At 41.1% G+C, this 26,317-nt stretch overlaps 1 protein-coding gene across 12 annotated transcripts in view; it reads left to right on the top strand.

The window, feature by feature from the left end:
* Window positions 1-26,317, top strand: part of LOC129176911 (partitioning defective 3 homolog) — a 169,401-nt gene that overhangs the window by 25,895 nt on the left and 117,189 nt on the right. For 10 of the 12 annotated variants that reach the window (XR_008569530.1, XR_008569531.1, XM_054767419.1 and 7 more), the window contains exon 2: window positions 5,694-5,795. Coding sequence is in view for 10 of the 12 variants with exons in the window: in XM_054767419.1 (XP_054623394.1) it covers window positions 5,694-5,795 (102 nt within the window). In the remaining 2 variants the exon portion in view is untranslated. Of the gene's footprint in view, window positions 1-4,011; window positions 4,267-4,323; window positions 5,573-5,693; window positions 5,796-26,317 lie in introns of those variants that run through there. The other 2 variants (XM_054767421.1, XM_054767420.1) reach the window with 2 other exon arrangements.

A 26,317-nucleotide genomic window follows, 5' to 3' on the forward strand; every position in this document is an offset into this window, starting at 1 on the left:
AAGTTTGACATGAGCACTGATATAGATAAGTAATCATCCTACATATCTTTTATCTGATGTTGGCATTCTTCCATTTGAATGGCATGAATTTGTGCATCACTTTTTTTTGTCCACTCACGATGGCTATGGTTTAAGTCTGCATATTAATTTAATCCAAACTGAAGGGGAAAGTTTAATAATCATGTAAAGAAGTATCTGAAGTACAAAAATACATCCAATCAACAATAAAGCCTTATTTTAGGGGGGAATCCCCACTCTCAGTGACAGGTTTTCACCGCTGCGCCGTGCGGGGATTGGGACACCGAAATCTTCAAGAATTAAACACTCTTAATGTACAAAATAATCATCAAACTCATTTGTTCATATGATGCGCACAGTGCGATTACCATCTTCGTGCTGTGCTCCGTTCTCCTTGTGCACTCGTAATTGTGCGTGGTAGGTGCTAATTGTTTTTCATTTTTATTCACGTACCCCCTATCACAGTAGGCGTACCCCTGGGGGTACGCGTACAGCTGGAGGCGAGCTGCAGCACGGTGGCCAAGACCGCTTGAGCAGGACAGCTTCCCCTCAGAGCAGGCCTCGCTGTGATCCACCAAGGAAGTTGATTGCACATGCTCAGCGACATATCCAGAGTGCTGCCAGCATTGCTGCAGAGGTTGAAGGGGTGGGGGGGTCAGCCTGCCCATGCTCAGGCCATATGCCACACTGTGTGTGAAATTGGTCTGCATCTCAGAAGGAAGCCTCTTAAGATGATGCACAAGAAAGCCTGCAAGTAGTTTACTGAAGACAATCAGACTAAGGACATGGATTAGTGGAACCATGTCCTGTGATCTGACGAGACCAAGGTAAACATATTTGCTTCAGATGGTGTCAAGTGTACAGTATGTGGCAGCAACCAGGTGGGGAGTACTAGTCTACCGTCAAGCATGGTGGTGGGAGTGTCACGGTGTGGGACTGCTTGAGTGCTGCCTGCAGGGAACATGAATGCCGATATGTATTGTGACATACTAAGGCAGAGCATGACGCCCTCCTTGGGGAAACAGAGCTGCAGGGCAGGATTCCAACATTATAAGGATCCCAAACACATCTCCAAGACGATCACTATCTTGCTAAAGAACCTGAGGGTAAAGGTGTGATGTACCTAAACCCTATTGAGCATCTGTGGGGCGGCATCAAATGGAAGCTGGTAACGTCCATCAGCTCTGTGATGTCGTCATGGAGGACTGAAAGAGGAACTCCATGCATAAAAGAGTTAAGGCAGCGTTGGAAAATAATGCCATCCCCACACTAAATATTTACACTTTGGATACAATTTGGACATTTTCATGTGGGATGTACTCACTTTTGTTGCCAGCGGTAAAGACATTGTGTTGAGTTATTTTGTGGGGACAGTAAATTTACACCGTTATCCAAGCTGTACACTACTTTACATTGTAGCACACACTGTACACAATATTACATTGTAAGTGCCAGTTATGTCGTCCCATGAAAATATATAATAACATATTTGCAGAAATGCAGGGGTTGTACTCACATTTGTAACATACTGTATATTAGTATGAACATTTCTTGTTACATTATACCTATTATGCCTTTTTCCACGATTTCTTTCTTTTTTCTTTTTTTGGTGGTTTTCTTTTGTATTTTACAATGTGACGCGGGCCAATAAAAAGAGCTGCAAGCCCCAAATGGCCCAGGGCCGCACTTTGGACACCACTGACATCATGGCGTCTCTTTATACTAGCATGATGCTAAAGGATTTTGAAAACTTGAAATCCTTTAAAACCAAACTTGACAGTAGCGCTCTGCGGTTTTAGTGACAAATGACGAAATGGTAAAGTTAGAACAATAAGCGGTTCTGTAGTGTAATCTTCATGTCACTGAGGACATTTGAAAATAACACGTAAAATAATGATTGCAGTCCTTTCTAAACAGTTCTTTTTTACAGACCGGAGTTGGCTAGTTTTTTTGTACCTGACAGTTTCGACTGCCCACTTGTCTTCCTCAGAGTGGTCACGTGATGTTCCTGTGACGTGTCATGATGTTGTCGCTGTCTTCCTGCCAGTGAAGGCAGGGCGACAGCGCCATCCGCCCTCTCACTTCTTTAGGACCACATCCCAGGTGTGAGAGTGCAAAGGCCCTCTCGTCCCGGTTTACGGTCCTATGGGTCACGTTTCAGAATCTCAATTGCCTTTTTGATCCATCGGTGGTGTTTGTTGTCTGTCCTCTGTCCCTTGCTCCATTCCAATCCATAATGTGGTTTTCTGTTTTGCAATGGTCCAAAATGGTGGATTTGAGTTGTTCCACAGATGGATCAAAGAGGCAATTGAGAGTCAGGGACGAAAAAACTTGCCAACTCTGGTCTGTAAAAAAGAACTGTTTAGAATGTATAAATGTTACATAAAATGAACCTCATTGGACTGATAGCAGTCCTTGTCCATGTCTAGTAGGACAGGTTAACATGATAAAATGTAAATTAACAGTTAGGCCTGTCATGTTAATCAATAAATATATAAATATATTGCATATGCATGCATGTTTTTTCTCCTCTCTCGCTACCAAACAGGCTGAATGACAAGAGGTTTCACTTGGCACATCTGACTCAACACATGGGTGCGTCGGTTCTATTGCGGAATGAACAGCGAGTGAACCCTCCTGTCAGTCATTCAGTGGGTTCATTCAGTGAGTTGGGGGCACTCGCGTGTGTGAACTTGCTAGCTGCGTGTGACGTGTGCTACACGATTGAATCACTTTATCTGTGCCTGTTGTGTATACAACACGATCTGATGTCAATTTCAGCCCGTTTGCGCATTGTCATTTTGTGACATGAAAACATTTGTGACAAATAAATACAAAACGGTGGAACTTAACGTTTCAGCTGCCTGAAGTATAACACCAAATGCATTTTGCTGCATCCAAAACATGTACTTTGACCAAACTCCGACAAAATGTTACACCTCATTAAACGTAAACAGCGTATTCCACTCACAATGTTGCCCAAAGTGGACCAAGGAAGTGTATATGCAAATGAGCTGACATCTGCATTGACACACAATGTGAACTTGAGAGTATTTCCACGTTATTTCTGTTTTTTGTCAATATTCAGATGATAATAAAAGTGACACTGATTCAAAATCAAAAATATAGTGATTTTTATTAAAGCGTAATTTTTGCTTAAAAAACTGTGTACATTTTACTTTCACTGGGGTTTTGTCTATTTTGTTTAATTTATTGTTGTTTTATTTTATTTAAAAGCTCTTGACATCCCAGTTATAATATTAAATACTCTTGATAAATTGAAATGTATTGCTTTTGTTACATTGTACTTGCATTATTATTCCGATTCGATCTTCAGGATCGGGATCGGCTGCCGATCCGTTGTATTAGGAGATCGGATAATATCGGCTTCCGCCACGAGATGTTGCTGATCATCCGGTTGCCGTATAACGTTTGTAACTCTGAGCCACACTCCAACACGGTAGGTGCGGTGATGCGCCTCAAAGCTGGTTGCCACTCAACTCCCGACACACTTGTAAGAAGAAAACGCAACACCACCATGCAGGCATGTCCGCGGTGTACCGTGGTCAAGTTAGTTCCACGTCGGATGTTAGATATTTGCCTCCGTAGCGACAGCGGTAGTTCCTACTCACTGTGCCCGGACTGCTGCGTCATGGTGCAAAAAATAAATAAAAAAAACAAAACAATAATGATTGCAGTCTTACCTCTGCCAATGGGGGCATTTAAACATGATTAAATTGCAGTTGAACATTATCAAATGTCAAATAACAGTAATTAATAAACGTTTGCAGTCTTACCTCTATGTCAATGAGGACATTGTTCAGGTAGATGCTGTCAAAACATTTAAGGTTGTTGAACAAGTGGACAAGTTCCAAACTTTCTGCCTCCTCTTCCTCAGGCGACCCTCGCTTGTATGACGTCACTTCCTCTCTGGACATGCTTGCTAATGTTTTTTTTTTTTTCTTCTTCTTCTGAGCGTTTTTCGGACTGTCCTGCTACAGTAATGGTGGTACCGGGTCGTTGTCGGTCTTGTCTGCGGTTCTGTAGCAGAGGATTTAGGCGTCAGTCTTTGTGCTTTGAAAGTGTCTCACAAAAGGAACGTTTTTAAAAGTTCTAAAGTAAAGAAGCAGCGCTGCGTCATCGTTCGTCATCACGTTACGTTAGCACCAGTGTTATTTCTAAAAATTATTAGTTTATTCGGTGTGTTTTGTGGATAATAAGAGATGTCATGCGCGGAATCACTTTGTGGTACGTACATAAAATCGTTAGCTTAGTAACATGTTAGCTAAAGTGTTGCGTTCAATAACTTCACGCTGCACGAACCCAACATGGTTCTTTATCTCTGAGTTGTCCATTTAAGCGGTTTTGTGTGATCAATATGTATGAGTGAGTAATCAATAAAATGGTCTGAAAGCCATATCATTTATACCGTATACTACACAATAATACAGTACATTGTCGACAACATGTAAACCGTAAGGCAGGACGTAGCATGACACGCTGTAAGTTTAAGTTAAGTTGCTTTATTACATAATTGTTGATTCTATAATCTCTTGAATGCAAACAAAACAAAAGGTGTATCTTGGCTTCAACGGCAATCGTCACATTGTCACATAAAAGTCAACATTGTTATGACGTGATGGGGAAATATGTTTTAATTGCAAGATCATTATGCATTTAAAATGCAGATAGTTTGTCAGCATCATTCTAATTCATATGCTTGTTTGTGCAACCACATCAACCTAAGAGTTGTTCATTATGAATGCTTCTTCTCCCTGCATGTGAATGACCAAAAACAAAAGTACTTGGTAAAATCAGGACACTTGGACCACCTCACCTGTTTGAGACACACCTTCAAGCAGGCGGGGTTCCACTGAGACCAGGCGCTAGTGTAGCGTTGTAGCCCCCGCGTCATTTCAACGGTGGTTTCCTCAGTCGTTTAGTTTTCTTGTGGTGTAAATGACTTTGCCAGACACTTTCTCCCGTCTAACTGGAGATGCTATCAAGTGACACAGAGCATCTCAGGACGGAGTGGCGGCTTTTCTATTGGACACAAACAACCCGATGACCTCAATTGGACTTCATTGAGGGGCCAAATAAGGAAGTGAAGACTAGAATAGAAGATAAAATAAAATCTCAAACATCCTTTTAACAAAATATCTTTGCAACATTGTTTTGAACTGTCCAAACGGCAGCGAACCATCTGCCATTTTAGCTGTGTGACATTTGCGACCAGTTATTTTTATGCACTGACATGCACCCCTGAAGAATACACATACGTGCTTTGCTGCCAACAATGTGACCGATGAAGGAGACTGCACATAGAATATTGGTTGTATATTTACAGGAACTTTGCTGCTTTAATTTGTGTGCATGGTGAACAGTTCTGCTGCAATAAATCACAATAAACAAAACTTTGCACAGTAGACTCATTGCTTAAGATTGAAGCCATTAAATTTGAGTGCAGATCCAGGTAAAGATGAAAAAAAGAGCTTGTTCCTGCACTGGAGCCAAGTGGGGCAGTGACCCACCATAACAAGCAGATCGAGTTGTGGTATAAATATAAGCTTATTTGGTTTTGGATGTTACAGTTTATTGAAAGGGACACATCCATGTTTTGTTTGAAAAGGAAATAATCAACCAAAATGACATTCCCTCTTTCTTTTTTGGTGTAGGATGCGAGCTACTGGCTGCAGGTGCACCGCTTGGAGCACGGCGATGGCGGCATCCTGGACCTGGATGACATGCTGTGTGACGTGGCGGATGACAAAGACCGGGTAAGGCTGCTGCTGGGACGCTGATAACGCTGGACGTCCTCCATGTCTATACCTGCTATATGTGCCTGTTTGTAGAGTGAGTCACGTCTTTGTGCTGCTACACAATTGGCCTCAAATTAGGAACCAAGGACCTGTAAGCATTCCCTGCTACTGTACGATACCTTTTTAGCTTTGACTACAATTTCCCTTTTTCAAGACAACGGTAGGAGAAGGAACACTCCTTCTGCTCGTGTTCTTCCATATCCCACCAGTGGTTGATTGTGTTGGCACGCTGTGTGGATGTTGTACAGTGCTCTAAAGGCGGGCCCTGTGGGTGTGTGTGTGTGTGTTTGCGGTTGCGTGCTGCAAACACCAGAGCGACTCATGCTGTGTTTAGAGAGCGACGTAACAGGCAGGCATCCAGTTTCTGAAACACTCTTAAATTAAGGAGCTGGCGCAAAGATGATGATGCTTTTAATTGAATTAAAGTTGATAGAGGTCCATCTTTGAAGTCTTCAAGGTTGTTATGCATCTGCAGAGGGCTGGCTGCAGGAGTTTCTTTCCAGCTATTTAAACTTTCTTCTTGTAAATTTTCTTTTCGACTTTATTTCCGTAATATTATACAGTCGTCCCTCGTGACATTGCGGTTTGAACATCACTCCGTTACACTATCGCGCTATTTAAAAAAAATTATTAATTCATTAATTAATCATTCATCGGTGCAGTCTTGAGAACTAAAATCACTAAAGTCTTCCTCTTCTGTGTCAGAATTGAACAGCGTCATAATTCCTTTGTCACATGAGTAGCCGATCTCTCTTTGTCTTTGGGTGTCGCTCTCCACGTCACTCTCGGTATCTTCCTCCTCTTTGTTTGAGTGTATATCCGGAAGTTTGTAATTGTTTCCTCGTAGTTGGAAGGAGTTGTTGACACAAAGTTGTCTGTGCCCAGACGGACAGTCCTTTTCGTCTCATAAAAGCTTAAATTAAATACTTTGGAAGCAACTGGCGGGGCAGATTCAAACGCTTGCCGGGCCGGTTGTGACCCCCGGGCCGTAGTTTGCCCACCCCTGGTTTAAAAGGTAATCAATCGATTGAATCAACACTAGGAAATAAAGCATTGGCTTTAAGCATCGCAGGCTTTATATGGATGTGTGTGTGGTTTTTTTTGTTGTTTTTTTTTAGCACTTTTAATGATAAAGACAAACGTTACTTGTGTAACAGTTTGATTTGGCGTAAGTTGATTTGTTATGCCTGTTGAGTGGGGCGCACAGATGATGTCATGTAAAGGCGCCGATTGTAGTTACCAAGGGTTACAGTGTGGTTTGCACATGTGCAGTTGAATAAATGGAGCCGACACTTCCTCTCTAAAGAGCACAAGTTCGTGAATTTTTGTCCTGTAAAGAGTGACTCCAGAGGCCCTACACCAGTGTTTTTCAACCTTTTTTGCACCAAGGCACATTTTTTAATTGAAAAAAACCACAAGGCACACCACGGCCGAAAATGCTGACAAATGAACTCAGTAGCCTACATTGACAATATAATGTTGTTCTCACCACAGTGTCAGTGTAGGAATCAAGTAAACGAAAATAAAAAGTATTTTAGAATCATTCACATTTCTACTCACTCAGTGTGAAACCTGGGCCTGTTTGGATGAACACGGAGCTAATATCCTGGCAGGAATCAACACACACAACGCTCCTAGTCAACAACTCTGTCTCTTTTGGAGATGGTGTTTAAGCTTACTTGTGCCCAGAGCGTTGTTGGATAGCTTTTCACCACACACCAAGCACAACGTAGTGGTTTCCTTGAATCCCCAGTGAAAGTAAATCCAAATGAAAGACAACTAGTATTGCCACGCGTGAGAGATTTTGCTTCAGGTATCCGTCTTTGCTTTGTTTTGTCCTCCACACATATTTGGGCCTTCATCTGGGTCCGAATTTTTTCCAGGGTGCAGTTCAGAGTTAGCATCTTTCCTTTTCAAAAACTTCTCCATCACTGTTTCGCTAGCCACAATGCCACTGTCACCGCCATCTGAACCATCCATACATTGATTATTTTGCCTATACAAAGCAGTTAGCTACCTGCTGCCACCTACTGATATGGAAGTGTATTACATGGTTACTCTGCCGATCACTCCTAGACAGCACAGACACTCGGCAACGGTACATTATTTGCATATAATAATTAGGTAAAATTGGATACTTTCCAATGGCACACTAGTGTGCCACGGCACAGTGGTTGAAAAACAATGGGGCTACACCTCGGACGCTACACTCGATTCAACCTGCCTGTGATGTTATCGCCACACTTTTTCCTGGATTTATGCTTATATACTTTTATATTGATATAGCGTTGGACCACATCGAGTCATACAAGTGCTTCTAAAGTTAAGTCCAACTTTAAGCGTTTCAAACTCATGGATCAGAGATTCAGGACAAGATAAAAGGTATGTAGGATATGAATTCACTTCAATATCTATCTGTAGATGAAAGGAATTACTGTGTACATGCAGTTTGTAGTGTGGCGTGTGTAGTGAGGCCTACATGAAATGACACTTGATTTTCTTCCCTGGACTTTTTAATCCAAAAAATTTAAATGCTACTATTTTGACTTTTCAAACAACAGTCACAGTTGTTATATATTTTGTAGTATGGTTGTACTTGGTCCATGGGTGGATCACAGCTTTTCCCACTTCTTTAATACTTGGGGTAGAGAAGTGAATCAGGTATGAAATTAAAGTTTAAGTCATGTCTTATCAGAATTAATCACAGACTTGATTTAATTCAACCTGTTAATTCATTCATTGTTAATCAACCTGAAGTGTTGGTTGCACTTGATTCAAATTAAATGTGAATACATTTGCCATTAATTGTTGTTTGTTTGTTTGTTTGTTTATATCCATGATTAATTTGTACCTGATTCCCTTACAAAAATATTGGACACTTGACCTGCACTGTCCAATGTCCAGGTATTTATTTCACAGTCAGACTGATTGAATTTTTTGGAAAAAAAGTCACTGAATTGATTTAAAATTACAGAATCGTTTCAGATCGTATAGTTCTAAATGAACCAATATCATCCTTGAATCGGATCGGCAACTGCTAATCGTGGTACAAATCGACTCGTTATTAAAACGAATCTTTACACCCCTACTCAAAAGTGGAGCAAACGTGATTTGTGTCATGTTTTATTCTCCGAAACAGGCTTGATGGATTCATTACTGTTACATAAAAGGGGAACTTTAATTCTTTGTCATGTGTAGGCCTGTCACAATAACAAATTTTGCTGGACGATAATTGTTCTACAAATTATTGTCAATAATCGATATTATTATATACAATATTTTTAGACCATTTTTTCATTAATTATATAGCAAAATAATGAGAGTGCATCACATCAGAAGCACATCAACTTTAATTTCTCAAGAGTATTAAAAATTGTAATTGGAATGCCAAGAGCTTTGAAATAAATTAAACAAAATAATAAATTAAAAAAACAAAACAAACTCCATGAAAATAAAATAGACTCTCAGAATCTTTTAGCAAAAGTTGCACTTAAATAAAAATCACAATAATAACCCAAAACAATACAAAATAGCCCCTGTTTCTGTTAAGTAAAAAACACTCCCAATTAAAACCACACACACACGCACTTATGTAGTGTATTGTTAAACTAATGTAGCTGGTCATATTTGAGCTGGACCACGCAACTGGAGTGGCGGGGTAAAATGAAATGTTTGTGATGTCTTTCAGCACGTCTTCTTTCACTCAGTTATACAGTTCAGGAGTTGCTGTTTGTGACATGTACATGTATACGTTCTCTCAGGCAGTTTGTTCTGTCTGTCAAACAATTCTATTTCCCGAAATGTTGACTTTTCAACCATATTTTGTAATTTAGCGAGCAACACTGTCTGTGAGCGCGCACCATTTTGCGCTGTTTCGTTTATATTTGCCAATCAAACGCCTAAGTGAGCGTAGAATGTCGAGACAAAGGCTCTGCCGCGCCGCCACACTGGAGCTGTGGCATTCGGCTGGCTGTGATTTTGTGCTGTGATTTCATTCATATTAGAATTTGCTGGCTGACTGCTAGCACTGTATCCACTCACTAGTAGACTCACTAGTAGCCTCCACGTACTGAGGGACAAAGAGGCAGAATGAGAGCAGGGCTCATTCTCTCCATTCATTCCACTATAGAACCAATTGACACATGCGGACTGAACCCTCTTGTCATCCAGCCTGTGTGGAACAGAGAGATGATGACAACAAACAGGCATAAAACGTGTCAATTTATCGAGGCGGCAAAATGATCGACTTTGTTCTTTTTTTTTATCGTTCGATTAATTGGTTTGTTGATTATCGTGACAGACCTACTTGTAGTCACGTATAGATTGCTGACAAATGAAGGCTACCAGTAAGATGATTACAATGCCGTGGATCATTTAGGATCTCGGTTTAATCGGACATCTGCCCACAGGAGCAACACGGTAGCTCATGCGTCCATTGTCAGTAGTCCTCCTGGCAGCTGTGACTCATCTTCATTCCATCCCGCCCACCTTTTAAAGTCTGGAAGGAATGCCCGGCCCATCATTGTGGCACATGCACTCTTTTATTAGCGAGGAGGGCTTGTTTGGGGAGAACGAGTACACTGTACATTTTGAAAGTACGGTATGTGTCTCGCCTGCCAGGAAAAGTGGGAAGCTTGGATGTTTTTTCCACATGCCATTCATCTTTCCATCATTCTTCCTGCATTTTCATTTCATTGTGAATTCATATATATATATATATATATATATATATATATATATATATATATATATATATACCCCTGTATATACCAAACCACGGCTTGACTGTATAAAGCAGGGGTCGGGAACCTTTTTGGCTAAGAGAGCCATAAAAGCCACATATTTTAAAATGGATTTCCTTGAGAGCCATATAATATTTTTTAACATTGAATACAAGTAAATGTGGGCATTTTTAAGGAGGACCTCTAAAGTTATTCTTTTTATTAACATTGTTACACTGAAGCTATCCAATAATAAATAAATTACTTCTTACCATTAATGCGACTTCTGGTGCCGCGTGCTTTTGCACCGTACTCCGTATCTTTTTCTTTTTCCAGAATTAGCGATCTGACTATTTGATTTAAGGAAGGGAAGTTCATGCGAATAGACTACCGCGAATAGGCTACCGCATTATCCAGTGATAATCGAATTTTGGTGTTTGACCCGGAAAATATTGGAAGGACAGCTGGCACTGGCTCTGGCCACCCGCATTGTGGTAGAAAATGGATGGATGGACTAAAATGCATAACAAAGTTTTATATTTTGAGTGTTATTTTTAACACTGTGATTTCTGTAATGTACATTAAAAGGTCAGCGAACAAAAAACCAAAAATACATTTTTATCGTGTTAAGACATGTTTGAGAGCCAGATGCAGACATCAAAAGAGCCACATCTGGCTCCCGAGCCATAGGTTCCCTACCCCTGGTATAAAGTATACCTTTGTATTCATATCTACTGTCAAAACTGTAGCTAAATGACCAATGAAAACATCTTTTCTTGTGCCGTCTTTCCACTAGCTGTCAGAACAACACGGTTAAGATAAGTGCTGTGTGTCAATTGGCGCACTTATGTGTACTTAGTCTTTTGAGTGCATAAGTGTGTTCGCACTGAGAAGTACAGCAAAATGAAGTGCATAGTCGGTACCCGCATGTTGCACTCATGTCACATCTTTGCTACGTAGTGGGAAAGAAGCAGGGAAATATTGCAATTGTCATGTCCAATAATTGCACAACAGTAGTGATGAATTTTGGGCAGTGCTACACTGTGAAAATTCACACAGTCTGGAACTAAGTACTCAGTGTACACAGTATACTTATGGAAGTGTAATGACTGAAGTATTCCATTTGAAACAATGGAGAACGTTTTTGGAGGCTAAGTCATTGCGAGTCATTCCATTTTTTTTTTGCTTATGTGAACCATATCTGATTTTTTTCATTTCAGTGTGAACAGTACAATTTCGATTTTTTTTTCCCATATGCGACTCAGGCCTCGTTTAGTACTCTATTTCGATAGAAATCGAATACGTAGCCAATTTAATAGAGCTGGGCGATATGGACCAAAACTCATATCCTGGTATCTTTATGTTAGATATTGATATATTGAGGCAAAAGTCTTGCTCTCTTCCTTCTCAATCTCCTACATGGAATCATTTGGTTAAGAAAATGTTGACTCCCATTGGACAAAATATTTGAAATTGCCACAAGGAGGCCTCAAGGAGAGCACAAACTAGGGCAATGTTCTAGGGGTGTAACGATGTATCCACTACATGGATGTATTGAGCTATATTCCTATGATCTAACTACATCGATTTGTGTTCAGTAAGTTGCCATTCCGGACGACATATACTGTATCCATCTAACATTGTTTAAAACAGGGGTGGGCAAACTTTTTACCTCGCGGGCTGCATTGAGTTAACAAATTGGCCGAGGGACCAGAGTTTATATTTGATACACACACACGCACACACACACACACTAGTTTAAGCTTATAATTCTAACAGTCCACCCGGAATCTTTTGTCTTGTTTTATCTGTAAAAGTGTCATACAATCTGCTATATGTCCCTTTTTTCAGGAGCACTTTAAACATCAGACCACATCAAGTAGTGAGGCCTACATGAAATGACACTTCATTTTCTTCCCTGGACTTTTTGGTTATCAAAAAAATGGAAATGGATACTCTGACTTTAAAAACAGAATTTCAAAGTCTAATGTCTGTGAGTCTATCACAGCTTTTGTCTTGACTCAATGTTAAAGCAATGACAACCAACCGCTATGAAATTTGCTGTAACTTATTTATTACATGCGGTAGAGAAGTGAATGATGTATCAAATTAAAGTTCCAGTCATGTTTTATCAGATAGAATTAATCACAAACTTGATTTTACATATTTAAAAATGTTAATGTAACATTCCTACACAAGGTTATATGTTGAAAAACAACAGCAAAAGTAGCAGGTAAACCTCCTGTTAATTCAACGTGAAGAGATGTTGCTTGAACTTTATTTTGATATTAATATTGTATTATTTTTATGTTTAATGAAGGCAGTAGCAGGTAAGTAGCAGGTAAAACTGCTTTTGAAATGTTGGTTGCACTTATTGTACTGTACCTTTATTGAAAATATATTGAATATTGAAAATGAGAGCAGAAAAGGTTAACCTCCTGTTAATTCAACCTGAAGTGTTGGTTGCACTTTATTCAAATAAAATGTGAATGCATTTGCCATTAATTGTTACTTACTTGTTTGTTTATATCCATCATTAATTTATACCTAATTCCCTTACAAACAACAGCGGGAATCTAGGAAACTTCACCTGCACTGTCCAGTATCCAGGCACTTATTTCACAGTCACACTGGTTGAATTTTTGGCTAAAAAGTTACTGAATCGATTTAAAGTTACTGAAATGTTTTAGATTGTATCGTTCTAAATGGACCAGTATTGTCCTTGAATCGTATTGGCAACCATCAATTGTGATACGAATTGAATCGTTATTAAAACGAATCGTTACACCCCTACCATGCTCACTTCTGTAAACGATGAGTGTTACAACATGTTTTGTGCTTGCACGTCACATTTACACAAGTTGCACTTTTTTGTTAATGTGAACGACCACATAAAAGATTGGATTTGAAGAACAAATATGAATTGGGCATCATTCCCTGCAGTGTGAACATAGCCGAAATGAGCAATTTAAATGTGATTATTTGTGTGTGTGTGTGTGTGTGTGTGTGTGTGTGTGTGTGTGTGTGTGTGTGTGTGTGTACAGTATGTGGTTAAGCAGGTGCCTGCAGAATGTAGTTTAGTGTCGGCTTGTCTTCCAGCGTGGGAGACGAGCAGAGAGGAGGGCCACGAGGTTAAATAAACCCAGAGGCGCTTCTCATGATGACTTGTTACAAATAGTGTTAAAAATAGAGCTGTTTACTATGTTGAACAAAATGTGTTATTTATTCCGATTATGTATGGTTGTTAACTATAGTTCCATCGAGGATCCTTGTCTTCTGGTCATGCCAGTTTCTTCAAACTTCTGCTCCATATTATTTTGAGTGATGTCAGAGCCAATAAGACCAAGATAACCAAGTTCAAAGGTCAAGTCAGTTCATATACGCTGTCGCAGTTCTCAACACTTTGTTCTCAGATCTTCCTCTGACCTTTCAAGGCATATAGCTCCATGTCAGTGCAAGAAACCTGTTCATTTTGAATATCTGACACGGGCTGCTTGGGAGAGAGACCTTTATTTCATGTTTAGGAGTTTGATTGACATGTGGAATGTATGCTGTGTTGCTACTTCCAGCGAGGAATATTTCAAGTCTGGAATTGTCTCTTTTGAAGCCAACGTGGGAGCTGGTTTACATAGATAGGACTCTCAAGGATATTCTTCTGGATCACTGCTTGTGTGTGTGTGTGTGTGTGTGTGTGTGTGTGTGTGTGTGTGTGCGCGCGTGTGCGTGCGCGCACGCCAATAACATGTCTGGGCAGGAAGAGCAATAATAAACCACAACAAGCTGAGGATATTCAATAAACCAGCCCGCCCCGCCCCCCTCCCAAGTGTAAAAGCGTTTATTGTGGAGTTCCTAAAAGGCTGAAGAGCGACGTGTCATCTATTAGCTGCTTGCTCGCCCTCTTTATCACTCAGCAGACCACACCCACTCAGCCGTCAGATCCTCCTGGGCGAGCATCAATGATGACCTCATTCCTTCCACGCTTGCCTTTCTCTTCCCTCCTTGCTCCATCTTCCCCCTCTGCAGCCCCCTAATGAGAACAAGATGACGACCGTTTGCCAGATCCGGCTGTGGTGAACGTCTGGCCCAAGCAGAGCAACACATCTCTGTTGTGACTGTTTATAAGACAAATAGGTCTAAATGCTAATCATTTAGCCTCCAACTTTCCATAGTAGCAACTTTTGGGACAAGTTTAGCGAGCGATGCATCATTTTCTCGGTGGGGATTGTGGCTTTTTTCTGCAACTCAGCACTTTGAAACACTTCAGCAGCAGCGAAAACAACAGTATGCAAAATTAGGGTGACATCACTAAGATTGCATTCAATCTGCTGCTACAGTACAGCATCGTGGATGAGCAGCTACACCATGAATGCCAAATGAAGCTCCGCAATTAATGAAGCATCAAAGATGAATCTTCACTCAAGATGCTGTTCCCTGGAGGTTTGATGATAATTTGGACTGCAGGTGAGGTGACAAGGAGAATGTAATCCTCAGGGACCTCAGATACTATATGAGAATTGATGAGCAGTGATGGTGCAGTGCACATTTTTTTCTCCCAAAAGAAGCTCCTACTCCTCTTGGTCGTTTCATCCATTACCTTCAGGAACGGATGTAAATCACTACTAATACTGCAAAATGCGTAGATGTTTCTCTGGCCGTCTTTCACTGCTGCTGACTGCAAGGCCTCATGGAAGTTTCATAGAGCGCCTGGTACCTCACGGACGTGGACGTGTCCCTCGTCGGCCCCGGTTGCCAAGCAACCAGGTTACTGACATTACAGACCACCTTCATTCAAGTATTCATGTGCTCGCCATCATACGAAATGAATCATTCTAAAATCACGGTTCCGTAATAATGATCATACGGAAGGGGTGTCCACATTTTTTCCACGAGGAATGCATACAGAAAAATTAAAGGAAGGGGGGCACTTTTGTACATTAAAAATCCTACACAAATCTAATATTGTAAAAATAAAGGTGGTGTTGGTGTTTAACAATCCATCCGTGCATCGATTTATAGTCCTATGATCCAACTACATCGATCTGTGTCCAGCAAAGTTTCCATTCAGGACAACATGTATAACATTGTCTAAAAGGTAATCAATGGATTGAATCGATACTAGGAAATAAAGCATTTGATTTAAGCACGGCAGGCTTTACATCAGGGATGTCAAAGTTGTGCCATGGAGGGCCGAGACAATGCAGGTTTTCTTTCCAGCCGGACACTAAAGCAGGTGATTTTATTGATCAACACCTCCTTCAATTTGAGAGAGGGAGCTCATCAATTAAATCACCTGCTGAAGAAACTGTTTGGAGAGAAAACCTGCATTGTCTCGGCCCTCCATGGCACGAGTTTGACACATGCTTTATATGGATGTGTGTTTTTTTTATGTTAAATGACGTTAAACTCGTGTAACAGTTCGATTTGGCGTTAAGTTCATTATTCATGCCTGTCAAGTGGAGCGCATGGATGATGTCATGTCAAGGTGACTGTTGTGGTTGCCAAGGGTTACAGTGTGGTTGGTTGGAGCCGATACGTCCTCTCCAAAGAGCACAAGTTCCCGAGTTTGTGTCCTGTAAAGAGTGACTCTAGACGCCCTAGACTTCGTACGCTACACTCGATTCAGTCTGCCTGTGATGTCATCACCACACTTTATATTTATATATTGTTGGACCACATCGAGTCACATCGTAGGTTAAGTACCTACAGTCAAACTTGTCTATAGCGGCCACTAGAGGGAGTCTGCAAAAGTGGCCGCTATAGACAGGTGGCCTCTATAGACAGGTTGGCGTCCAGTTTGAATGTTGACCAGTAGAGGAAAAAAAAGGGATAATAATAATAATAATAATGTTGACCAGTAGAGGAAAAAAAAGGGAAAATAATAATAATAATAATGTTGACCAGTAGAGGGCACTGCGGACTGCAGATAAAAGTTGTACAGCACTACTAGGCTTGTTATTATCATGGTTCATGGTTCATGGTTTTAATTCATCCTGGACATGCATGAGTCAAAGTAGCACATCACATTGTACAATTCACAATTTTGCATGTCCAAAAAGGAGTAGGAAGAAGCAAAGCTTATTTAATCTTACCCCTCATCAGTTTCACATCAGTTGCAATACATTTATTCACCTCTTGTTCTTCCAAGTGTACTTTGTAGGTCTACATGACAATGTAGTGCAATCATAGCCAAGGTTTTTACTTACTAAAAGGAAGCTAGAGGCTTAATAATAACTGATAGAATATATCCACGACCCACAGAACAAAGCTGTGCTAGTAATGTCTTACGCTTGTTTTTAATATTTTACTTTTTATACGGCAGAGTGTCATTACAGTTTTAGTTCATCAGGAAGTGACGGTGGGCGTCCCGAGCAGGAGAGCTAGGCTCAGTGCTAGCTGTGAGTTTGGAGAGAGTTGGGAAGTGTGTTTATGTTGGCGTGGATGTAAAGTCCTGCAGTGTTCTCCGCTGTTAATAAAGCCATTAAAGTGCATCGGCGACGTGAGTCTCTCCTTCCCCACAACAAGCAGCATTACAGTATTGACACACATTGTGCACATTGTCTCACACCAGGAAATAAACGGTGTCACTTGTTACAGGCATTGCCTGGACAGCTATGTAGTGGGGCTTGTTTAACCTTTGCCTTGTGGGCAAGCCGGAAGGAGAGACGATGCTGAGAGATGTGTGTGTGTTCTGAGCTGCTGTCTGGTGGCCGCGTTCAATAAATAAAGTTGGCACAAGCAACAGGAGAAGACGGCTTTTTTGTGTCGAATACAGAAGATGAGGACTTTGATGGATTTGTGGATGAGGATTGATCAAAAATAACTTGAGTACATTCTAAAATACTTCAATTAAGTACAACTGAACTCAGTTTTGCTCCCACTGCCGCACGCATGCATAGCCTATGTGTTTTTTTTTTAATTGTAGCGTCGCTGGGAGCACGTCCTGTTCCCAGCCTACTTTGCGGTAATGTTTTGGTGCAAATGCTCTTAAAGTTACATGTTTGACCAGGAAATAGCAAGCTCAAAAGAAGACGGCTTTTTTATGTGGAACAACTGACAGTTTGTGTTGATCTTGTGAATGATTGTGACTGAGCTAGGACTCAGTAATTAAAGTCTACACACGACGGCTTTATTGATTGAAAAACTAAACGTTTTGTGCATGAAGCTTCTACTTGAGTTGGTAATTTGGCCGCTATATGCGGTCAGATATTGACCAAGGGAGACAAAATGGGTGGCCGCTGGCCGCGTTAGACAGGTGACTGCTATAGACAGGGTCTATAGCATGTAAATTTGCTGCGGGGGATTTTTCAGTGGCTGCTATAGGCAGGTGGCCGTTCTATAAAGGTGGCCGCTAAGACAGGTTTGACTGTATTTAAGCCTTTCAAATTCATGAATTGGAGCTTCAGGACAAGATAAGAGGTATGAAGGATATAAATATATAAATTCTCTTTAATATCTATCTGTAGATGAAATTTTACTAAAATCTGAAATATGTTAATTTTGCTGTGGAATTACTGTGTACATGCAGTTTGTAGTGTGACGTGTGTAGTGAGGCCTACATGAAATGACACTTGATTTTCTTCCCTGGACCTTTTAATGATAAAATGTAAATGGCACTCTGCTGGCTTTTAAAACAAATGTCACATCTTAAGTTATTATATATTTTGTAGTACGGTTGTACTTGCTAAGGTCCGTGTGTCCATCACAGCTTTTGTCTTGACTCAATGTTAAGCAATGGGAACCAAAGGCACTGTTTCTCGGGATGAAATTTGCTCTAACGTCTTTAATACTTGAGGTAGAGAAGTGAATAAGGTATCAAATTAAAGTTCAAGTCATGTAGATCAGATAGAATTAATCACAGACCTGATTTAATTCAACCTATTAATTCATTGTAACTCAACCTGAAGTGTTGGTTGCACTTGATTAAAATAAATGTAAACACATTTGCCATTAATTGTTGTTTACTTGTTTGTTTTTATATGCAGAATTAATTTATACCTGGAAAAAGCGGGAATCTAGGAAACTTTACCTGCGCTGTCCAGTACTCGGGTATTTATTTCACAGTCAGACTGGTTGAATTTTTGGCTGAAAAGTTACTGAATCGATTTAAAGTTACTGAATCATTTCGAATCATATTTCATCCGTGAATCGAATCGGCAACCATGAATCGTGATACGAATAGAATCATTATTAAAACGAATCGTTACACGCCTAAAAATGAGAATTAATTAGTACTATTATTATTAATGGTTATCAATGCTTATTATTATTATCACCAATAATAATATTTGAATCAGTATTATTATTTCATAACATTATATACATTATTATATTCCATATAATGATAATGAGTTGTGTGCCAGAAATGGCCCCCTTGCCACACTTTGGACACCCCTGATCTATGGAACTGTTGATGACACCTTTGGATGACACCTATTTGTGTGTTCTTGCAGTTAAAGCCTGCTTGTATAGCAGCAGACTTTATCTTCTGTGATCTTGGTCCGGTCCGGCCCAGTTAACACAGCATTTGGAGGCATACTGTAGCACATTTCCTTCTGTGGTAGCAGCACCGGGTGTCCACACGTCTTACCGTGAGGTCCGGGCTCAGTGACCTCGAGGACCCACAACACCACTGATCCGGCAGCACCGTACATGGACATAAGCGGGAGGGCGCCATGTCTGATTTTATCTGATTAGACTGGACGTCCTTTAAAGTGTCTCATCATGAAATTTAAGGATTTCTAGCAGACCAGTGCCCCCACTTTGTATAATTCTGCCAGAACCTGTAGACAATTAAATGTCAGATCTGTCAAACTTTTATAGAAGTTGTCATTGTTCAGGAGTGGTGAGTCAGGCTGCTGTCTGTGTCTTCTAGTAGTGGTGTGCATGTCGTGCACGTCTGCTGCGGACATCAGGAGCTATTATTTTAGCGTGACATCTAAATGTGGATCAAACCAAAATAACACCATCCTTTTGTGCTCAGATGGTCTGGGACTTATAGAGGAGGGCCTGTCAAGTGAAGGTAGGAACTCCCTAAAGTCACCTTCCAAATGTTCTGCTCTTTTTATCTTGTCAATTCTCCTGAAGGCCACTGCATTTTAGTGACAATGTGAAGAAGTTTCCAAATAGAACGTCATTCATTTTAGAAGATGTATGTGTATTGTGCTGTGGTTAAAAGGCTGAGAACTATGTTAAGTCACCTCCTACCAGGTCCGTCCTTGAAGCTGTAGGTTCTAAAAGAACACTGTGCTGATGCTGAGGTAGCTTTTGTTGTAGAAATCCGCCCTCGTGTGGTGGTGTTGTGACATTGCAGTTGTCCCTCTATTATGGCAGTAACTCTACTAAGGATGTGGGGTTTTTTTCAATGATTTTTAGCTGGCAGCATAGGTTTGGTGTATGTATATTTTTTAAAGTTATTTTTGAAGTTAATTTGGTCCAAAGTACTGTAGTATTGTCTTTGGAGCTTTCTACTGTAATACAGTGGATCCTCGCACATTCACGATTCAGTATTCATGCCCCTGCAAATTTGGGGATTTTTGATGTTAAAAAAATACAAATAAATAAATAAATTGAAGGAAGGAGTTTTTTTCTGCAGAAAAAAACTGCTTATCCACCATAAATGGGTAATAATTTATACGTACGTGATATACAGGTACAGTACAGCATACATGTAACACTTCTAGAGCTAATGTGAGACATGAACGCACATCTTTCTCTTTTATCTGTGTTCTAAAGATATAAAAACAGATAAAGGGACAGCTCATTACTGCACGTAATGGGATCCACCTATGCCACATACAAAGGCCACTATTAAAACACCTTCAAAACCTCCAACAAGGTTTTACGGTTTTATATTCAACCATGTAGTAACAGGGATGTTCATGGTAATGTAATATTTAAGGTATTTTATCGTATTTTGGTCCTTTTAATCATTACCGGAACTTCCTTCCCGGGTGCATTGATTTCACACAGCAACATAGAAACAGACGCCTACACCTAGCATTAACTTTTCCAAACTCAAAAACAAAAACAGCAGCAGCAGCGGCAGCTCCAATATCTAGCATTTACTGGCCTGAGGCATTGAGAACGCAGCGCTGATGCGCGGCAAGCGAGTGTACGGTGAAGGTAGTCGCTAGCCGGCCAATAGCTAGCCGGTGTGGTGTGGTAAGGTGTCAATACACAAGTAACATTGTTTGATTGGTGTAACAATGTTGTTAATAATAATAATAATAATAATAACAATGTCGCTGTAGCTTGGTTAATATGAACATCACGTTATATGTAAATAGAGCATTGTCTGTTTTTTTCAGAAGGGTTTATAGGTGGAATAAGTGTTTACCATTAAGTGCATTCTTAGCTGCGTCTTTTTAGCTGTTTTTATATCTTTAGAGCGCACAGAAAAGAGAGACGTGTTCATTGTCTCACATAAGGAATGTGGATGGTGGGCAAAATTCCAAAAAAGTGCAGTTTTCCTTTAATGACCCTGTTTGTTTTTTGTTTTTTTTGATGCGACCAGTCCAGGGTGTACCCCGCCTGTCGCCCGAAGGCAGCTGAGATAGGCTCCAGCATACCCCCGCAACCCTAAAGAGGAGAAGCAGCATAGAAAATGGATGGATGGATGGATGGATCGATGGATGGATCCTGTTTGTTGTGTACAGCAGCCAGTACAGATCTGGGCCAGAACTGCTTACATTTGTCATTTCCCTTGGTGGCCACAAGGGGTCAGTGTGGGATCATATTAAAAGAGGAAGACTGAGGTCCTCCTGTGGTCCAAGTGAGTTCTGATTGGAATAACTGTTGGCTTTTCTAATTGTCTCAAGTTGGATACTTGTCTGACATCTGCTTCCTCCACTACTGGATGTTTTTGTGGGACGTATGACTGTAACAGTTTTTAAAAATCACTTTTACAACAAATCAGCATTTTTACAGGAAGAGCCTTCTCTCACAACAAACTCATTGACCCCAGAGAGCCTAATAAACTCACCACCGCTTCATACTCCGCACGTCGGCCCTCCATCCTCCTATTGTCACCCGGTGAAGTTAACCCAAACAATCAAGGCGATTCCGGCGTAGGCGTGTTGTGATTAGCATGTCTTGTTGGTTTGAAGCACTCCAAAGATGAATCTACTTGAGTTTATTTCACACCATGTTATTGCAGCTGTAGGTTGCCAGAGAAAACACTGATGTTATTGTGTGGCCAAGGTTAAATGCTTCCACGCTCCTCCAAAGGAGTGTTCCTCTCAAAGCCCGGAAGAGCTGTTAGCTGTTGGCTCTTAGTTTCTCTTGGAGATGAATAAAGTATCAACCCTAGTGTGGTTCTGCTTTATTTCATGTTGTCTTGTGGCTGTTGGGGCTGAGGAGATCTGTTTAGTAGTGCTGTGAATGATAACAGCCTTTATATATCAGACCTATCTCTTGGAGGCTTTATCGGCTCCACTGTAAAGCACATTTGGCTTCCTCTATCTTACAAGTAAATACTCATGTAGGTTTTCCATCAACCGCCCCCTCTCCTCCATTCCGTGCCACTGTAATTGGCTCATAAAAAGAAAGTGTTTTCCATACATTTATTTATTTGTGGCGGCCTGCCACTAATTAATTTTGACCGCCAAAGAGTGATTTGGTGCCACCTATTAAGAATTGTTCATGGTTATGCGCAGATTCTTATTTTGAAACCTTTTACTTTGAAATGGTCCGTTCCACTTCCGCTTTGTGTTTTGCAATACATAATGCCATTTCTGTTGGCCTCTTTGTATGAGCTATCGTTGCAGAAGTTAACATGACTTTTTTAACTCTTAAGAGATACATTTGAAGCATTAATAACTTCCCATAAGGGTGTGATGTTTTATTGATGTTCTGTTGTCATTATAGTCAGAATGACAGCTGTTTGTGTGGGAAATAGCATCTAACTGCTAAACCAATGAGCTATTATGGCTGTTTTAAGACTACACTGTAACTGATACTTTGTATTTGCTGCCATTGTTGATGTTAATATTCAGTTTATATGCATATATTGGGTTGGGTTTAGAGAGATTGGGTTTATTTACCTCTAGTAATGCACTGTGTGTACATTACAAAGCCCAAAAGTTGATGAGTTTGTCTGTCGTTGTATTCTCAGAGTGGTGATAGTTCTCATAAACACATTATGAAGGGATTCGTCCATAAAAGTGACATGCATATGCACTTAGAACGTAGTCTTGTGGGAAACACTGCCTTGCGAAGACTAATTAGCCAGCAAAGAGACATGACACTGTCCTTTCACTTGACCTTCCAGCCTCCTTTTCTATGCTTCCTCTCCTCCTTGTATCTCCACCAGTCTTCTCCATCATCATGTTTTCTTCCCTTTTTACACTGCATAACTGGGAACAGGGTGAACTTTTGCTTTTGTGTAGCTCATCAAGACTGATCCAGGATAAATCTGTCTGGCATGTGTGTCAAAGAGCTGTTGATGGAGCTGATGCAATGTTTTCATAATCCTTGTAAGATGAGGTTCTAGTGAGCTGCTCATCTCCATGGTAGAAACTTAGAAATATAGTCTGTTTTTCAAGCGTTAGACTGAAGTCTCATTGGGGAAAGACTGTGGACATTACGCTACTGCTCCCCCCCTACAGAGATTACAATATGCATTTCAATTGGGTCCAAACCAAAAACACACATTTTCACATTTGACCCAGACCGGGTCCACTGGCCTGGGCCAACCCGCAACTGGACCCAGACAGAATACCTCATGTTGCTTAACGTACATTCCCAAAGCACTGCATGTTTCAAGTCAGACTGTGAAACATTTGCTTTCCTTGCCAAGACCAGCAGAAGTGTCCGTGTTGCGGATTGTGACGGTGGCTGCAGACTCAGGACTTAAAGTCTACAAGTCTAGCATGGAGGGATGGCTTCCTCCACTGCACTGCTGTTGACGTCCTCTTAAAGAAGTGGTTCTGTTATTTTCTGGCATGCCACCTCTACGGGACAGAAATGTTTTCACGGCCCCCGCTTTGAAACACTATTGTGAAGCTGATATCTATTTATTTATCTGTACTGTACAGACTCAACTCGAAACTGAAACCAGGAAAATGCAACAAAATGGAGAGCTGTGAAGCACACAAGCGTATTCAATAGTCTAATTGCATGTTGATTTGCGTCCTTCTGTCTCAGTGTTGACTATTCCTTTTTTAAACTTGACAGTGGTTTTAGTAAATTGAGGGACCTGGTGTTCCGTTAAAAGAGCTCAGCGCTTCTCAGGTTCTTCTGAGGTGAAAGTTCATGTTTGGACAGTGGAGAAGAAAGCCATATCCTCAGTCACTCCTCCTCCTCCTCCTGAAACAAATCGGTAATCCACCGATTCTTGGGCCTGATGCAGAAGAACCTTCATTATGGCAAATACCCTTAATCAGGAGAAATTCTCCCTCTGAAGTCTGCGCTGCTCGCGGTGTCATCAGTTATCTTCGTCAAGGGGCCTAGGTGGTGAAGTCCGGGATGAATTATTGCACCATTTTAAAGGAAATGACTCCCCAGTGAAATCAGCGCTGTCTGAAGCATTTCAAATGTAGCCAAAGAAGACAAACGATCTTGAGCCAAAAGAACACATGGCTTGTGTTTAAGAGCGAAAGTCGCAACCCTAACAGTGGGGATGGCGGGGCGGTATCTGACGGGCGTGTGCTACAAGGAACCACACCAAGTACTCTGTGGTTGATGAATTAAGTATATTTCTTTTTACATACGTAATCCCTGCAGGCTTCATTTTCTCCCGTTACAGTCCTAATCCAAACGTGGGGGTGGTGTAATGAATTGTACTTCCTAACAAGTGCAGTCAGGTTTTCTTTAGGCGTCAGCACATATTTAATTTCATTTCATGTCCTATGTCAGCGTTGCTCTTCAACTTGGCCACTGACTAGATGATGAGGCAACAACATTGGACTGGCCCACGAGGCATAAGATGGACCGTCTTACCAACCCTTGAAGATGTCCATTTCTCTGATGACCTACCACTAAGTGATGATGCTGAATGTCCCAAACCCCTCTCCGGGTAAAGTAAACAGAGAATATCTTCTAACAACTGAAGAATTCACATACTTGGTAGCACTCGACGGCAGAGCAGGCAGTGACATCAGGGATATCCTCAACAAGGCCAGGGATGAATTCAAAATGCTAAACAATGTGTGGAAGTCATCCCAGTACAGCACCAAGACCAAGCTAAGACTGTACCAGCGCTGCGTACTTTCTACCCTCCTGTACGGCTCAGAATGCTGGAGGATGACTGAAAGAGACTTTAACAAACTGTCCACATTCCACACTAAGAACCTTAAAGGGATTCTGTGAATATTCTGGCCCGAGACTATCTCTAATCAACATCTTCTTCTCCCCCGGTGACTATGGACACCATCGTAATGCGAAGACTGTGGAGATAAATTGGACACGTGATGAGAAGAGAAACAGATAACATCTTCACTGGACACCAGAAGGGAAGCGGAAGCGGGGGCGACCCAAGAATACCTGGCGTTGAACTGTAGAAAGGGAGCTCGAGATCCTCCACAATACATGTGGACCCCATTCAAAATCTGGTCCAAAACAGACAGAAGTGGAATACCTTTGTTGCTCTCCTACATGCCAGACGGCATAACGTCTGAGTGAGTGAGTGACATATTTAATTTCTCATTAAACGGCCGTAAGTCCTGTGTCAGGCCCAAAGGTCCAAAATATAAAACAGGACCTTTTTCTGCCAGCACCTGGAGGTCCAGGCCCAGTCCTGGTTCAATACAATTGAAGTACACATTTTGAATTGGCCTTTTATTGTGGCCACCCTAAGGCACACCAGTGCAATAACCATGCTGTATATTCAGCATCTTGATGTGCCACACCTGTGAGGTGGATGGATAATGAATTATGAACGTTCACGAACACAGATTTAGACGGATTTGTGAAGAATATTTGAGAGGCCTTTTGTGTACAGAGAAAAAGTTTTACCATCTTTGAGTTCACAATAGTGTTCCTATTTTGTAGTATTCTGGAGTATAATACTACATCTTGTTTATAGTCAATTTGTTTTATTTTTTGCAGTAGACTGAGGCCCAACAAAAAATCAGTTGCAGACTGAAGTTGCCCTAGGGCTGCACTTTAGACACCATCCATGGTTATAAGTTAAGTGTTGTTTTGTTGTTTACAGTTAGAATAGTTGCAGGATTCCCTCGACCTGAACTCCTGTTATTGAGTTAAAGAGAAGCTGCAGTTAAGCGCCCATGTTGGCATACAAGCCTTCCTACTTAATTAAACATATATATCAACGCGCTGGCCGCCATCTGCAGTGTTTGCGCGGCCACGTTTACAGCCGCCTGTGACGTGTTGATTAGCCCCACGGAAAACAGGTAATTGAAGCAAGACATCTAAATATAGCTGCAAGTGCGTTTAGCACTGATGGGACGTGATGTATGATGCTCATTAGCGCGCCAGCGAACAAGCTCCACTCTCACAACGCCACCCGCAGCCTTCCCGCCCACATTCCAGTTATTATGGGGAATGCCGCTCTGTCGGCATCTCTCACACTGCCTTTCAGACGACTTGACTTGGACTGTCACGTTGTTTTTCATAGAATAGATACTGTGCATACATTTCAGCATTAATTGTTATTTAGGAGTTATCAGTTGTTTTAATTGTAAAAAGAAGTTACACAAGTTACCGTGTCACATTCTGAGTTGCTCGAGTGCCAAACCTTTATTTCAGACTCCCGACGGTCCCATGTCATTTTGGACCAACTTGTGTTTATTGTTTAAGGTC

This window comes from Dunckerocampus dactyliophorus, chromosome 2, assembly GCF_027744805.1.
Source record: "Dunckerocampus dactyliophorus isolate RoL2022-P2 chromosome 2, RoL_Ddac_1.1, whole genome shotgun sequence".
Lineage (NCBI taxonomy): Eukaryota > Metazoa > Chordata > Actinopteri > Syngnathiformes > Syngnathidae > Dunckerocampus > Dunckerocampus dactyliophorus.